We start from the raw sequence: 17639 nt of genomic DNA, 5'->3' as shown, positions 1-17639 counted from the left end.
AATTCCTCTCTCTCCCACCCCCACCGTCTCCCCACAGCCCCCCCTTTTTTCCCCATAAGGCGACTTGAACCCCAATATGAGCGAAGGAAGTGCAAAGTTTGGTCGCCATTCCCCAAAGGCGGCCTCCATCTTCTATTTATTTGGAGGTACCCCATCCCTAAAAAACAAATGACAGATGAATGGATTCGTTTTGGATGTGACCTTATTTATGCTGCCCTCTGTGTGCTGGTTTGTAATTTACTTGAAAGAAATCTTATCCAAAGTGGATTTAATTTAACATTTCAGGCACAAACTGCCGAGTTGTGTGAACACCTCATTCACCGGTTGAATATTTTGCTTGTGGAGTGCTATTAACTCAGAGTAATAGTTTTTTGTTTGTTTGTTTGTTTGGTTTTTTTGCATCAAGAAGTTGTTATACACCACCATTAAATTTATGTACCGGGAGGGGTGGTCACATTGAATGATTTCACAAACTATCTTAAACTGTCTTATTCACATTCAAGCTTTATAGAGCAGTTTATTCGAGGTTATATTTGTTTCAGTGTTTTTGGTCCTCATACCATAAGTTTGTTTTGACGGCTTCTTGTCCTTGTGTGGGGGGGCTGACTCAGACCCCCAAATCTGCCTGATTCAAATATTGATCCATGAGTAGGCCAAGATGCCATTTTGTTAAAGCAACTCCTCCCCTGTGTTCCATGCGCCTGAGTCAATGTCGTGCAGTGCTGGGGTAACATTTGAGAAGACCAAAAAGTTGGGACAGGCACCGAGAGGCATGCTCCTGGCTTACAGACGCTCAGATCTGTGTGTGTGCGCGTGCACGTGTGTGTGTGTGCGTGCGTGCGTGTGCGCACGGGTATGTATGTGTGGTCACTTCCTTTCCATACCCCAAGGTTAAATTAGTTCCGCCTGCCCGAGTTCATGACACTTGTTTGTTTCCACATTTTATGGGGTGGTATGATATACAACGTAACACTTTTGTTTGTGCTTTAGTTCGAATTGTTTATACAATACATCATTATTTATATAGCGCGTTCACAACAGCTGCAGCTGTATCAAAACACTTGGATTTAAATTCCCATCAAATGCACCCCCTCTATGGATTTCAACGTGTTTTGCCATCATTTATCCTCCAATCTTTTGTTGTTCTAGTTTTCTAAAAATACCTTTTTATTTCATGTGTTTGCCTTATTACCAAAGAGGCTGTAAAAGCACACCACCTGTTGGTGTCCAAGTGCCTTTGTATGACCCACCCCCCATCTTGCCATTTCCTGCAATCGCAGCTCACTCTAGCGCGACAGAATACGAAACGTACGAAAAAATTTTTGGCAGAGCTACTCGCTGTGTCGTTTGACAAGCTTCTCTTCTGCGTTTACGTATGCTAATTTGGTAATGACGTGTTTGCATATAGTCATTAGCCCTGCCTTTCACCATTATTTCCTTGGGCTAACAATGGTCCCAATTATCTCTGTAATTGTGAATGTGTGCGTTGCCTTTCATGTGGCTGTGATGGACATATGGCTGATCTGTTTGCCAGAGTTCTACTTAAAAAAAAAACACAATGGAGCATAATATTAGTTATTTTTATGGCAGTGCTAAACGAATGTACACACTTGCATGACGCTTTAGTGTTGCATTTATTTTTCAAATAACTCAATTTTTTTTTTTTAAACGTCATAGCTTGACTGGAATCTTTGTTTGTTTGTTTTGTTTTTACACAGACTAATGTTACTGTGTACGCAAGCGCCACTCCATGTAGAAACAAGTTGGTGCGATGTTCCCAAGCCAAGAGGAAAGTGAGAGTCAAAGACAGTGAAAGTCAGAAGTTTGGAAATCATTTCACGTTTAAAATGAGAAGAATGAAGAATGCAAAGCTGAACAACTAAAGTCCAACAATGTCTACGATTGCCAACACAAGATAACGTGAGCATTGTTAGGTCATTTGATATTGCCTACCGCCGCTAAATAGAGCAGGAAGTGGTCAAGAGAAGACAGCCATGGGTGGGCTTTTAATCACTTTATTGAAAATAAACACAAAATGCTAATGTAAAAGTTTAAAAACAAAAGAAGCAGCAGCCAACTTCACCAGCATTTGCTGATGCTCACATCCCTCACCTGGCAAGATGCCACCTTGAAAGCCATACGCACTCAAATTCACAGATGAATAATACAAAAAACAATTTCTATTACGCAATGAATTGATGACATAGTCAAATACTTGATTGTGAAAATGAGCGATAGTTGCAGAGTAAACTAAAATGCTAACCGGAACTTTTCAATTGAGAAAAAAAACTACACTGGACCATTTCAAGTTGGGAATGATGGGTTGTTTGATTAAAAAAAAAATCCTATGGAGAAAACGAGTTCTAAATCAAATTGTTACCTCCATTAAACCTTTAACAGAGCAAGCATTGTTTGACGTCACCCTTTATTTGTCATACAGTTGGTTAAAAAAGTGAACTGTTCCCAAGACAATTCAAGTCAGCTGTAGAGGGTGAGTGAAGTCGTGTTGTGTTCTTTCATGAAGCCCTTGTTGAGTTTGCTGTCTTGTACCGAGCAGCCTGGATAGATTTGTTTGACGCCGGTTGGATGCGACAGTCGTCAATGTGACGTTGCATCAGATTACGTCACCGACGGGCAGTTGTCTTGTAATTGACTTATTGTTGTTCCTCGCGGCATGTTGAGGCTGAGCAGCCAGGACAGATATGCGTGCCCGGTCCCGCTTTTGTTGCTAGGATACCACCCAGCCCCAATAAGTTCCATATTTGTTTTGATTTTATTTTTTGAAAACGAGTTCATCGTTTTCCCCCTTTGCCGCACAGGGTGTCCTGTGATTAAAAAGCCAAAGTAAACGAATATTGCACTCTCACCGGGGATCGTCCTTGAAGTCTCCTGCCATCCGCCACCTGTTTCCAAGCCCCCCCCCGCCCCCCATTTCAATTGTTTTACCTAATAACTCGGATTGCTTTTGCAAATTGTCCAAGCTTTGGCACTTTTTTGCTGGGAATGTTTGCGTCAGTGCGTGTCACCCGGGCAAATGGGAAATTTACAGTTCGTCACACTTCATTTGTATTTCTTTGGAACGCAAATGCGCCCATGTTACGGCGACTCCAATTTTATTTTTCTGTCACGTAAATATACCTCAAATTTTTCACAGTTCACTCAAAAATGCCGTGTGTTGGCAATAAAGTTCCTGCGCCCCAGCCCCCCCAAAACACAATAATGGTAACTTGCACTGATGTCATGGGTGTTTAGGAAGTCACGGGTGATCTCGTCAATCGGATGAGTAATTGACTGAATTCATCATGCATCGACTTCTTTTTTTCATTCTTTTTTTTTTTTTCAACCAGCTACACTCTGCTGGGCTATGTCACCCTTGTCATTGTGCTTGCGAGTGCCCTTATTATCATTTATTAAAGTCCTTGTATCTGCAAATCTCTCTCGTAGGGTTTGTTAGAGACGGAAGGTTATGACCGAGCAGCAGCAAAGAATGGCTGCAGTGGGAACTGACAAGGAACTCAGCGACCTCCTGGATTTCAGTGCGGTAAGAGAGTGAGATTGCAGTCGGGGTGGGTGACAACCGGGTAGAGAAGGGCCCACGTAGGTGGGAGACGTCGGTGATAGAATGAGGCGTTTCCGCTGGACAAATCTCTTTAATTGGTCTTCTCAATGCAGGTTTTGAGAAGTAACGCACATCGAGCGTAATTGGAGGAAATGACTTTTGTTGCGGTTTGTCGACGGGCAATCCTTTAACGTGCGTAATGAATTTATTCTCGCCAGAAATATTTTTGTCAAATGCTTCGCTCTGGGAAGCGTTTGGTGTTCTCCGACGTAATCTACAATGTGGATGACCTATTTATCGTTTTGGAGTTTTGTTTGAAGATTTGAATTTGAGACTGTGTTGATTTAAAAGAAAGGGGAAAAAAACCTAACAACAACAAAAAAGGGGTGGCAGGCTCAATGACAAGCACGAGGTAGACTTGACACTCAGACCAAAGCCATTACTGTAATCGTGGCCACGAAGGATTAGCATTTTTTTAAATGCTGCGGTGGATTGCCATTTCACAGCGGCATGATGTCATTTTTGTTGCTCACGGGGATGTCTTTCGTGCGCAGCTCCAATATTTCACATGATGGAGCTCTTCAATCCATTTCTAAGAAAAGGAAGCAACTCTCCCCAAAGGCAGTGTCTCATTAAATAGTGGAATTCACCATCAAAATGTCCAGATTGATCGTCTGCCAATTTGGAACAGCAGATGTTCCGTAGACGAAATATGACTCTGATAATTGGGTGAGAAACTGTCGAGGGTTGTACAAACAAGTTTCCTCCTCGCTTGTTTCTTGCGCCTGACACCCTCCCAAGGCTTGGACACGGAAGAAAGCGTGTGTTCGACGTGTCTAAGAACGGCTGTTACAAGACCTAATGGGATCAAAATGGTTTGCGAAGACCTGTTATGTTGTCGTGCCAGCTTGCACTCTGATTTACATGTCCTACTTTGAGGGAGGGGGGACAAGATTGCCACATCCAGTCGGTAATTCAACCCACACGCTCGAGACTAACGGAGGCCTCTGTAACCATGGTTGTAAATTCCCCAATATTTTTTATTATTTTTTTTGCTGCAAACTAGCGTCAGTTTTTCTTTTAAACGCTTCATCTTATGCGGTACAGGATCTCTCAACCCTTTCCGGGGCAGCGGTTACTACAGTGGACATCAGGTTGCACGAAAGGCTTAGAGCGTAAAAATTTACGCCGAATGAGTGCCGAGCGCACGTTGATGTCGTTTATTAGTGGAAATGGGATGTGTGAAGTGTGCCCTCCTTTGCTTTTGTCAGAAATGCTTTCTTCCCCTTTTGTCGCCCCGCAGATGTTCGCGCCTCCCGTAGCGAACGGCAAGAACAGAACAATGACCCTCGCCAGCAGCCAGTTCAGCGGCGCAGGTAAGTTTCCAAGCAGACACACACACACACACACACACACACACATACACTTGATATTGTCTTGGCAAAATGGCATTGGTTCCGTTAAGTTAAGTTTAGTGAATTTTACCGAAACGTATTGACAGCTGATTGTGTTATTAGAAAACTTATCTAATGCTTGCAATATCGTATCAGGATGGTCCGATTTGAGCCACTGGATCGGTCCCGAGCCGATCAATGCCAAAAATGTCAGAATCGTATTGGACTGTTGTTATGAGAACTCCGTTGATCCAATCCCTAAACCCAAACTACGTTCATCATATATACTCAACTTGCCATAGCACAAATGAGATGTCATATGTGCGTGTTCTGTATTTTCATAGTTGTTGTACAGTGAACGTGGCGTTTGTCAATGTCATTGTCATCAAATTACATCCGCGTATAATAAACAACTTTTTGACTGGCAAAAAGAATAAGATCAGTATCGGCCGGGCCACGAGCCTGCAGCATTGGTATCAGATTTCAAGAAGTGGTATCGAGCCATCCTTTTTATGAACCAAATATGTACAGTGTGTGTATATATACATATATAACCCGATGTAAATATTTTCATATTGGTTGATATTGCGAAATACTGAATTATTTTATTCATTTTGTGCTATTGAAAATAAGAACACAGAGAAAAAAGGCAGAATTTAAGCACTATTATTTTAGCATATAATAAGAGATCAGTCAAGAGTGCATTTTCTGCTTAGTCGGGCTGAAAGTGTTTTGCAGTACAAGTATTTCATATTTGTCAATGTTGATTCTTTTTTTTTTTTTTAACTTTTTCAAATAAAAACTTTTTTTGTGTACATCGTAATGTCGCGTAATGTGCAAAGTTGCTCGTCCAGTAGTGTACTGTAAATGCTCATTTGGGGAAGACGCGACCACAAAGCGGGATCATTGATGATTACATTAACCTTCATTCAATGCTGAATCCTTTGCGGACTGCTGCCTTTATAAAGACAACAAAAAAGTACATTGTTTGAATGAAAGTGCTGAGTCAATATTAAAAAAAAAAGTATTAGAATTTTTTTTTTTAGCATTTGTTTTTATTTGTGAAATTGCAATGCCTTGACTTTGGCAAAGTCAGTACACAGTTAAAGCCACTAATGCCGGTGCACCACGTGACGACGTTAAATATGAAATAATCATGGAAACGTAGCGCATTATGTTACAACTATCTGGTGCCAGTGGCGGTTCTGAAAGGGCCACGACACAAAAGGGTGGGTGGGGCACGTCGCAAACTCACTCTTACGCCTGTACACTCCTCTGAGAGTGGGTGTGCTGCACTCCCATTATTTTCCAAACGCAGCCAGCACTGGCGCATTGTGTCCCCAACCCGAGCACCTTGTGCATGCATCCACACCCGCGTTTTCGGTGCACTCTGAGTAGGGCTGGACATTATATCGAATACTAATATCGATATGAGGACCAGATCATGCAAGACATCAACTTCCATGTTTGCTGTCGGATATATATGCACGGTACACCTTACGTGGCCACATTTCTAATTTCTAAATCACCAGTGGCTAAAACATAGAAATCGAGGTTCGGCTCTAGCATGTCGGTCGTAGCGGCAAAACAACTCCACACTATGTTTTGTACATCGCGGGCAAATGCGTTGTTGGAAAAAAATAGTTTCTCCCTGGGATTGTATATCTCGGGTCAGTTTTGAAATTGTTTAAATCCTCCTTTTCTGCTGTTTGAATTGGCATCATGTCTTTGGCCGAACAATACACCACCGCATCAGTCATATTTTGCTACCGTCTGCTTTTTTTGTTGGAAGGGGTGCAGCTAGAGAGTGCTCCAGCAGTGCTCGGTCGAAACATTTTGTGCACCCTTATTCCGAACAACACGAGCATTTTTTTCATGTCCTCCTCTTATGTTTTCAAGCCCGCTCCTACTCAGCCGTGTGTTTAAGCTTGAAGTTGTAAAGCTTATTGGTTGTCTCCATTGTTACCATCGGTGACAATATTACTGCATATTTGGCAAATGATTGTCGTTTGCTTTTCTAGCTGACCTCCTGTGGCCAAACCACCTCCACACCCTTGTAGGCGCCTCCCAAACCCTCATTTGAGGACAAAGTTGCTGTTGCAAGTACAACTCTTGCAGGACAACCCGCGAAGCAATGACGTATAATGTCATGGAATACATTATCACACGGGTCAAACTCAAGGCCCGGGGGCCAGATCCAGGCCCCTCAGGTCATTTGATGTGGCCCGCGAAAGCAAATCCTGCGTTGCTAAATCTGTACCGAAATGTCAAATTGTCACGTGTAATAAATAACGTTGAGATTTTGCAATCATTTTGTGACCCTTTTGACCCTCACTCCAACACTAATTAACTATTTATTTTAAACGACATTTCAAAACGAGTAATCTATTAATTTGTTTTGTTTAAGTAATAATTTGGCGATTTCACTGTCATAATGGCCCTCTAAAGGAAGATGTAACTCCAAATTGGCCCGCGACTAAAATCTCAAATGAGTTCGACACCCCTGCATTATCACGTCCGTACAGTGTCTGTTTTGTCATATTTTTAATTCCCCCCAGGCCCCCCCCCCCAAAAAAAACAACCCCAATACAAAACAGTCATGCCTTTGGTAAGAAAGTGTGATGGGCCACATCCCTACTAGACATTTAAAGATCCGACAGGTGCTGCTCTGCTATATAGGTTATGCCTGAATCTTTGTCAAATGTGGAACTTTGTTGCCATTAAACCAGATTGGCAGAAAAACTGTGGCTTAATGACCAATGTTTGTGAGCGAACACTTGGCATTTGCATTTTTATGCAAGAAAGTGTTGCGTATGTAAATATGAGTTATGCTTAAACATCTGTGCCATCATTTTGGATGTCTGTATTATTTTCTATTTTTAAAGTGAAAATGAGCTGCCCGGTTAACTCCTGGAAGGGCCTGTGGACTTTACTTTTTTTTAAGCGAGCTTTTCTTTCTCGCTTTCTTGCTGAATATTATTACTTACTTTGGTCCCTCTGTCACGCGGCCAACCTGCCGCGTGAAATCCAGTCACACTTCCCAGTGTTCCCCAGAGTGTGAACTTGGCCACAGAGGAACAAAGGCAAAAAGAAAAAAAAAGAGGGGGCCGGGGGGGTTTAAAGACTTGAAACGACTCCCCCTACCAGCACCGCCACCCTGAAGTGTAAAACACTCCTCCCCCAATCTGGCACAGGGCTCTTACCCCCACTGATCTGCAGGAAATGGCGCGAGTCAGAGACAATGTGCCTCACCCACAGCTCGACGGCTCTTAAACTGGCCCAGCATGCAGTGAGTGGCCCGAGTCGAAGAGGGAGCTTGTTGAATAGAGGGATCAGGCCTCAGAAGGCAGGATTCTGTTTGTTTCTCTTACAGCGAGCAATTACTAAGCAGTGAGGAGTTAATTCCTTCACCCTCCCCTCACCCCCTTCGTCCTCGTGTCCCAAAGTGTGGCCCTCGGTCAATGACGCCCATTTTAATGCGACACACTGCAAGCTGTCACCTTTGGAGATCTGGAGCACAATGGTGTTAAAATGCTTATCCATGCAAATTCCTCAGTGGGAAGTATCAGGAGTCTGTCCAGATTGACGATGACATACTCTAGGAAAAAAAATGGAACGTTAACATATTAGTGTAAGAAAATAAATGCTACTAAAAAAAGTGTTAACCCGGGAGGCAGCTCATACCAGTGTCTCCAGATCTGCGACTGGTATCCTGTGGAACTTTGTGTTTCACAAATGCGTAATGATTTAATTTTGGGGGGTCAATTTCATAAAGAGCAGCCTATTTATTGTTGGCGACAAACTGTATCTGCGTACAGCATACAAGGACAAGCCTCGACAATTGATGTCAAGCTATAGACCTACTAGTGTTCCCGAAATCTGCTATACACAAATGCTGTGTGGGTTTTGGAAACTATAAAAGGAGAATGTGGCTGTCATCCTTCAAATCCGGCTGCTTTGTGCAGTGACTGGAGGAGGATCGAGACAGGCGCTGCACCTGTAGAAGATTTTTAGGATTTGAGCATCCTACTTAAAACCGAATATTCGGACAAAATATTATTTTACTTGAAGAACTATTATGAGCACAAGAGTAAATAAGACATTTCATTTCATAAACAAGGAACTCGTTTCTTTTCTAGGTCATTTTTCTTAAATTCTAAACTTTGCAAAGCGGCAAACTGTGTTCTTGTCTACTTGCCAAAACGGTAAATTTGGTTCTTTGTAACGCAATGATGTTCGAGTCACAGCAGTAGACCATTTGAATAAGCCTGGTTTGTTCAAATTGATCGTAGGAACCTTGGCCCTGTCAGGCTGTCAGCATCGAAGAATGGTGCAGAGATTCAGCCTTGGAAAATTAGTCCGACGCACTCGCTGCTCGCCATTAGGCGGTAACGCTGTCATGGAGACAATTCAACCGCAACAACAATTAAAAGAACACTGCTGCAAAGACCAATTTCAAAATAAAAGCCTGGCAAGGCTATTGTGTTGATGTTCATGTATTATTTGTAGGGATTTTGTTTTCCCGGTTGGCATTTGCACTACGTTGGCGGCGAGTTACTGTATGAACGAGTGTTGTTGCATCCGGCTTGACTCGCTTTTCTGGCAGTGCAAACCAAATCAATGGTTACTCGAGTCAGAAAAGAAAAATCGTCAGGGTACCGGAATAGCCCAGACTCTTTTCACCCCCCGAAATGAGACCCAAAAATAATTGGACTTGTTAGGTTGAAAAAAGCAGAAGAACCACCGTGATGTCCATATTGTAGCCTTCCGTAGTCCCAATCGGCAGCCCGTGAGGTTGTTGCATCAGTGGCCATTACAGAACAATGTTGGTGTGTGTGACGCCACTGAAGCAGCTTGTATATTCAGTGACCCATCAGTGCGGGAACGGCAGCAAGCGGCCCAGTGGCCCAACAGACCACTTCTATTCATTAACATAAAAGTGCTTCGAGGGACTCTAATTGCATTAGGCGTCTTCCTCAAGAGCCCGTGTGTGTGTGTGTGTGCCGAAGGGTGTTTCAATTGGGGTGTGTGTGTGTGTGTGTGGGGGGGGGGGCTCTGTTAAAGAAGATTTGGGATGTTTGAGGAGTGACGGTCGTGTGTGTGTGTGTGGGAGTGGGCCAAGCAGGCAGGCGTCCTCTCTGTCACCTCTGCAGCTGCTGGCAATGTCTCAGACCCCCTTCGCTCACGCACAGGTTGTGACGGACTTACTTCCCCTGGATCACAACAAACAACTTTGTCAATTTACATTATGTGGTCTCGCAATGGCTCCCTCGCTAGCCGTGTTGTTGATTTTGTCTCGGTTGTAAGCGCGGCACACCTGCAGCACTGTTTTTTCGCTTTTAGTAGTTGAAGCCGCACCCAAAAAAAGAGCAATTAAAACGCACACACAGCAACACGTGAATCCACGGTGACGGTCGCTCGCTTCGTTAGCATGTTTTACCTCCACGCTCCCGTGTAACTTGCAATGCGTTGTCACGAGCCATTTTCATTGTCTTTATAAATAAACAGATATTGTTGGTCTGACCACTGGTGTTAAAGTGACAGTTTTTTGGTTGTGGCAAATGCTTAATGTATCCCATGACAGAGTCGAGATTGTTTTGCAAAGGCAAAATTGGCAATTTTACCAAATAAAAATAGAAACCATCAAAGAAGACACATACTAAAACAGCATATGGGGGGTCCCAAGAAATATTTTACATCAATCTGAGCCAGAAGTAGACAGGGATGTAAGATGTTAGCCGTTGACCGTAATAAATAGTCAAACTCTAAATCAGTGGTTCTTAAGCTGGGTTGGATTGAACCCTAGGGGTTCGGTGAATCCGTCTCAGGGGTTCGACAGAGCCTCTGCCATGGGGGGTACGACACACCGACTCAACATGTCAAATAGTTATGACACGCCCGCTTGGCCATTGCTTGTCCAATCAGTGCTGTTGGAAATTTACTTAGCTTTGTAGTCAACGTGTGACTGTCGTGATCATATGTACAGTATACGAAAAAAAATACATATCCAGTATATTCCAGTATATATATTTAACTTATGAAATTTTATTTACTTTTCTCTGTTTTTCATAAATGCGTTTTTGTTTTTTCTCCTTCTTGAATTTGTAAAAAAAAAATACTGTATATAGAATTTCTTTTTCACTAATGAAGGGTCCGGTGAATGTGCATATTAACTGGTCTGATTCGGTACCTCAAAGAAGGTTAAGAACCACTGTTATAAATACAGCTCAATTGCCATGTCAGTGGCCAAAGAACGAGTCCAAGTATTGTAATAACCGTTGTTCACAAACAAGTGTGACGGCGGGACTCACCTTTTTGTGTACAAACGTACGAGCAAATACTCCAACAGGCAAAGAACAACACAGAGCGTGGAATTGATTTTGGTCCATGATATCTTCAAAAATTGACACTGAATGTCCGTGAGCACTGTTAAAGCACTGCTTAAAAATCAGAATCATTGAACAAATTAACATTGTTGAACATTGAACTAATTGAACATTAGCACGTGGGGCGAGGAATATTTCAGAAAACTATTGTTAACACAGTCACTACTTTTGGTCCAATCTCATCAGAGATGGACTGATGCAAAGCAAAAGTGTGCTGTGGTCTGACGAGTCCATATTTCACATTGTTTTGGGAAATCATGGCCGTCGTGTCCTGGGCCAAAGAGGAAACGCCAATCGGCGCAAGGTTCAAAAGAGCGTCTATGATAGTATAGCCCTGTGCCGGTGCCCTTGAAATGAATAACCTGCGCCTCTGTGAAGGCACCATTAATGGTGAAAAATGTTAGTGTAAATTATAAACGACTTGGCCAATTATGTTATAAAAGTGCACATACTGTATGTAGCCCTTAAAGCGGTGATTCTCAGTCTGCCGTGAGGGATCATCAGGTGTGGCGCAGGAAATTACCCAATATCAGTTTTTTTTTTTTTGGGTGGGGGGGATTTGTCTTAAAATATCATTTTGTTAATTTACCTTTGCTAACCACAGACCCACAGGCAGAACAACTAAATAAATGCCCTTTCGCTAGATGACAGAAAGTACATTAACCCGCTGATCCACTTTTTGTGAATTGTTTTGTTAAGTGGTGTGCCGAGAGAATTTTTTTCCCCCCGATTTGAAGTACTCTATGTCCCCTTGCCCAGTATCTGTTGGGATTCACTACCCTAAGGCATTAGCTCTAACCGCAAAAAGTGAAATGATTTGAGCCATACCTTTTTATCTGGATCTGTGTGAAAACTTCATGGGTTCCTCCTTGCCCCATGTGCCGTTCAACAAACAAGCGTCAAAACAGCCTTGTGAGATGAATGTTTGGTGGCGGTAATAAGGAGCTTGACTCCTTCATCTTTGGTTCTACGTCTATAAATTGGTATTTTTCAAGAGTTAGTAATGTGGTCAGACATCATCAATGGTTACTATGTGAATAGGCACTCTCCCAGAACTTTAACTGGAGGAAAGTTTGACTACTGAACACACTTTTTTAAAAGTAAACCAATTACAAACAAGCCTTAGGTTTACCAGGCTATGTACTCAAAGTAGTTTTGATCTGCTTTGTGAGAAAGACTGTTATTGGAGTTTGATGATCTACTCTGCTTAGTAATTGATAAAATGTTGATAACGGTGGGTGTTTTTCCCCCCCAATAATAATTATGTAGTCCTTTCATCCAGAAATGCTTGCAGCCACTACACCCCGCCCCCCTCTCTCTCGATGAACTGATCTGAATGCCGCACAGTATTCACACTAAGTTCAGCCGCACTGCCCATATATTGGGCATGGATGCGTTTGCATTCATGACAAAAGGTCAACAACAATAGAAAGATCTCTTCTCTGGCATAGATCTGGCTCTCCTTGGCAGGCAAAGTGTCATTGGCACCTCAGCGGTTCTCCACCTTGTTTTTAATTGCCTCCGAGTTAATTAGCCCAGTACGTGTGAAACAATGTTGTCAGACTGCACAGCCATGCTTCCACTTCACTTTCGACTCCAGACCCCCTGCTTGCCAAGCCAGCAGAGGCGTCCTAGGTGGCGCGCTGGTGCATGCAAAACACGGGGATCATTATGACTTGATGCTCTTATTTGTTGGCCTGGCAGGGCTTCACTTTGCAGGACACCTGGATTCATTTTAATGTTTCTCAGCGACAGCAATGTTCAGGCTACTAGCCTATATAAGTACAGTACTGTCTAATGTCTAACTATTCTCCAGTAACATTGACGCCAGTTGAATTTATTCAACACAATAATAACAATTGGGGATACAGCTATCAAATATTTTTAGTATTCTGAAGATAATCCCATTGATTGTGCAATCAGATTTTTAAAAAAAAGCTATTTTACATTGTTTAACAATCGAACGTGCATATTAGGGTGCATGTATTTTTTTCCACTTGGCCGACCAGTTGTTGTTGGTTCGTGGGGTGGGGGGCGTAGGCAACGTAAACAAAAATGGGGCAGCCGTGCTATGGTTAAAATAATCGCTAATAACTGAGGATAAGCAGTTCAGAAAATGGATCGATGGATGGGTAGCAAACGCTTTGACACTGCACTGTGTGGAGCGTACCTATTTTACATTGGAATAATTTAATGGGTAACCGGCATAGAAAAAAACCCCCAAACAAACACTACCATTCATCCACTTATTCTCACGAAGGTCACGGGCGTGCTGGAGCCTCTCCCATCCGTCTTCGGGAAATAGGCAGGGTACACCCTGAACTGGCTGACAACCAATTGCAAGGCATGTACAGACAACCATTCATACTCACAATTCCGCCGAGGGATAATTCAGAGTGTTCCATTAACCTGTCGAGCATGTTTTTGGAATGTGGGAGGAAACCGGAATACCCAGAGAAAACCCACGCAGGCACGAGGAGATCACGCAAACTCCACCCAGGAAGGCGAGAAATAAGATTCTCATTTATCTTGATAGTTTCTGGGAAAATGTAGTACCTATATACGTATATCAAGACCAACTTTAGGTACTGATACTCATCAAATGGGCTCACTGATTTGAAGTGATTAGAGTTCAGAAAGTGACCGTGCGCATTTTTTTGAGGGGGTGGGGGTTATCGTCCTCGACCCCTCTTTTGGAGTCTGAAACGGGATTGAAATGTGTTCTTTTAAAATGCAACAGCAGATTTGTAGTATGCACAAAATAAATCAATCAGTAAATAAATTATCCGTTATCGGTATGGTGAAGCAAGTGGTTATTTTTGTCATCTGAATATTGGGGTTAATTGATTAGCTGCTGCCCTAAATTCCGCCGTGTTTATGAAGCCCATTTGAAAATACTGAGATGCATTGCCACGCAGACACCATAACATGATGAACGCTAAGTTCAAATGAGGAATTAAAGTCACACCTTTTATCAGCCGCAACATCACTATCGATGTGTTGTTGATACCGCAGCTCAATGACCAATTAAAACATGTTTTCTTACATTGTGTCAGCATCGTCTCTGGCCACCAGACATGTTCATGTTTTATTTGTGCCAATCCTGTGTTGTGAATAGATGAAACCAATGTGCGGTACCTACTCGGCTTGGCACGATTCAAATCGCTTTCATGCTGGCAAACGCAGGTCCTATTTTTAGTACCAGTGTGGTTTCCAAACTTGCAGAGTTAACACTGAACGGGTCATGTAAACCATATGCTGCCCGCGCATTGGCCCGCTAGATCATCATGTCATTGTAGCAGTAGATGTTGCCCAGCCTTAGCTTTGATGCAGCAGGTATGTGCCAGGAGTCCTTCCGACTCCTGTTGTTTTTTTTTTTTTTTTGGGCAGCTTGTAACAAACGATATGTTCAATGCTACATGTTTTCCAAAAGTTCCACTGTGCTATTTTGGAGCGGAAATCCATCTTCCCCAGTGGGATGCATTGTGGTTGGCCGCACATTTCTAGTTTTAGAACAAAGAGTGAAAATGTTAGGCAGGGTGAGTTTGACGTGCCAATATGAATTCCTCTGTTGCCTGGGACATATTTCTCTGCCTGTCATCCGCTGTGCTGTGTTTGATGATGGCGCTTTTATAAGTGCTGCGGCCTTTCCGCTGAGGTTTGATCCTCCGAGGTCTTCCTCTCCTCCCTGCTCGCCCGTCTCTTTCCGTGCCACTTGCATGGGCGCCATAGATCACGGCTGTCGCGGCATGTGTAGGTGCTTGCACCGCTCTGTTAGTCTCATCACTCATTCCCGTGCTCGTCAGCCGGGCTGCTGATCTGCACCCACCCCCACCCCGCTCCCTCCCCGCGCGTTACGTACTCCTTCTACTCGCTTGCTTTTTTTGCACACGTATTTTTTAATTAGGCAAAAATTATCTCTCTCTCAAAGAATACATGAATATTCATAAGAAAGCTGCATTAATATGCACAATTATGCAAATCAGCATGCAATTAAGCCTTGTGTCTCCAGAGAGAGTGGATAGCATTAGTGCACAAGACTGGGAGAAGAGGATGATGGGGGATATTTTGAGGAGTTTTCAGCTTCGCCAGCCTTTTGGCTTTGAGTGTTTACTTTGCGTTTCACACGATGCCCCCCCCCCAAAAAAAAATCTCTTTCTGGGTTGTGTCCATCTCACTTAAAGTACTGTAATATAATTTTGCTCCATTGCATTTGGGAATGTTTAATTTTTCTCATTTTCAGTGGCTGTAATGAACGCTAATGGCTACAGTAATTTCCGGTTTTTGCTTTTGGGTTTTTTTCCCTTAATCATTGCATCTTAAAAGCAGCTCATTTGGTCATTAGTGATTCTCTCATGATTTCTTGTGTGCGCATTGTGGCCACTTAAGGACCTAAAATGTTCACTCGAACATGATGGCACAGTCCCTTAATGTTATTCCAACCTTATTGACAAATTCATTATTAAAATGTTCGGGCTTTGTTTGCTTTTCTCTGGCGCATGTTCATTACACTGGTCTAAACAAAATGTCTCTCCCACCACCACCAGATGAGCGCAGCAGCTCTGGTTCCTGGGGTTCGGCGGAACAGAGCAGTCCTTCTTTCAGCCAAGGACGGGTAAGCTTGAAATGAAATAAATGGTATTGCCACATACGCGTTTTGGGACGCTGGGTAAATCACTGCTGTTGCCAATCACACGCATTCACCAAGCATGGAGGTGGTGGAGTGCATTTTGAAGCCACATGCCGCATTTGATGTCAAGTTGTGCTCCTACTTTGTACCTAATAACCTTGGCACAGACTCATGCATTGGCAAGCCATCTAGTAGCCCGAAACCTCTGTGGAAGCCCACCGGTAATTCCTGCCTCACATCCGCCGTTTAATGTCTTGGCACAACTCTGTGTCGAAATAAGGAACACGGGCTGAGCTACATGCTGCATTGCTTTTGATTTGCATGCGTCAATAATGAAGAAAGTTGCTCCGAATCCCCCAAGCTTGATGCAAATTCGTCTGGCATTCGTCTTGTAAGTTAAGCAGAGGGCGGGGTAACCGTGAAAGCCCAGTCGGTGTGCCAACACGATGCGGAGGACCCGGACGAGTGCTTGTCATGCCTATTGATCTTAAAATGTTCTCATCCTTCTCCGATGGGTCTTTGCAGGGCTACGGAGAAGGATCTCACTACAGTGAACATGAAGGCTTGGCCTCTCCTTTCCTAAATTCAGGGATTGCAGGTATGAACTTCAGTGTGTGAAATCTTGCCTGCCGTTGACAATTATCATTTGATCTCTCTCTCTAATTCTGTATTTGTTTTTTATTCCTAAAATATAATGTTAGGAATATTTAGTTATGACCAGAAGTCCTTTTTTGTGTGTGTTATTCTGTTGAGTGTCAGGGCACTGAAGTAGAAAGCTTCCCGACGGTTTTCTCTGGCGGGAAGCTAGATGCAACCCAGCCTACTAAAAGAAGGGGAAGGCATCTCTGAACTTTGTTCTAGAAACAAAACCAAACAAAACAAAACACCTTTTAATTAGATTGGCCGCAAATTCTTTCCTTTGGCATGTGTGTTGTTATTGCACATTGATGTACCAATTGATCTTTCAGGTAAAAATGAGCGGCCATCATACCCCTTTGCAAACCAGGTAAGTTGTGCATCTTAAAGCTACATTTCAGCCTAGTGCGGTGGTTCAGTATGATTTGACGTCACTTGTTTTGAATTTGGTGTGTAGACTTGATAGGAACTGCGGTCCGGTGGTTAGCGCGTCGACCTCACAGTGCATAAGTCATGGGTTCGATCCCAGCTCTGGCCTTCCTGTGTGGAGTTTGCATGTTCTCCCCCGGGCTTGCGTTGGTTTTCTCTGGGTCCTCCGGTTTCCTCCCACATTCCAAAAACATGCCTGGCAGGCTGATTGAACACTCGCAATTGTCCCGAGGTATGAATGTGAGTGCAAATGGATGTTCGTCTCTGCGTGTTCCCTGCGATTGGCTGGCGACCGGTTCAGGGTGTCCCCAGCCTACTGCCCGAAGACGGCTGGGATAGGCGAACCGTGTGAGGAGAAAGCGGATCGGAAAATGGGTGGATGGATGGATGGATGGATGGACGTGATGGGAATAGCGGCGTCGCAGCACGACAGAACAATACATGGGATATTACTGTTTTTAATTCTCTGTCAATAACTCAGTCCAAAGTCATGTTTTGTGTTCCACCCTAAACCGTCACACTGAATGTACTACTTTGACTTGTACCCTGTCGGCAAAAAACACCTGTTGGAGAGCAACAGTGGAGAAGAATGGGGGTCTCCTGTA

The 17639-nt window shown here is 43.3% G+C and overlaps 1 protein-coding gene across 3 annotated transcripts in view; it reads left to right on the top strand.

Moving 5' to 3' along the window:
- The window catches only part of tcf3b (transcription factor 3b), a 29596-nt gene that overhangs the window by 1072 nt on the left and 10885 nt on the right, over positions 1–17639 (top strand). For 2 of the 3 annotated variants that reach the window (XM_052074786.1, XM_052074785.1), the window contains exons 2-6: positions 3445–3541; positions 4863–4935; positions 15887–15954; positions 16495–16567; positions 16938–16975. In XM_052074786.1, coding sequence (XP_051930746.1) covers positions 3467–3541; positions 4863–4935; positions 15887–15954; positions 16495–16567; positions 16938–16975 — 327 coding nt within the window. In that variant the 5' untranslated portion in view covers positions 3445–3466. The remainder of the gene's footprint in view (positions 1–3444; positions 3542–4862; positions 4936–15886; positions 15955–16494; positions 16568–16937; positions 16976–17639) is intronic. The other variant, XM_052074787.1, reaches the window with a different exon arrangement.

The sequence above is a fragment of the Hippocampus zosterae genome, chromosome 8, assembly GCF_025434085.1.
Source record: "Hippocampus zosterae strain Florida chromosome 8, ASM2543408v3, whole genome shotgun sequence".
Lineage (NCBI taxonomy): Eukaryota > Metazoa > Chordata > Actinopteri > Syngnathiformes > Syngnathidae > Hippocampus > Hippocampus zosterae.
This window is presented reverse-complemented; position numbering and strand designations above follow the sequence as displayed.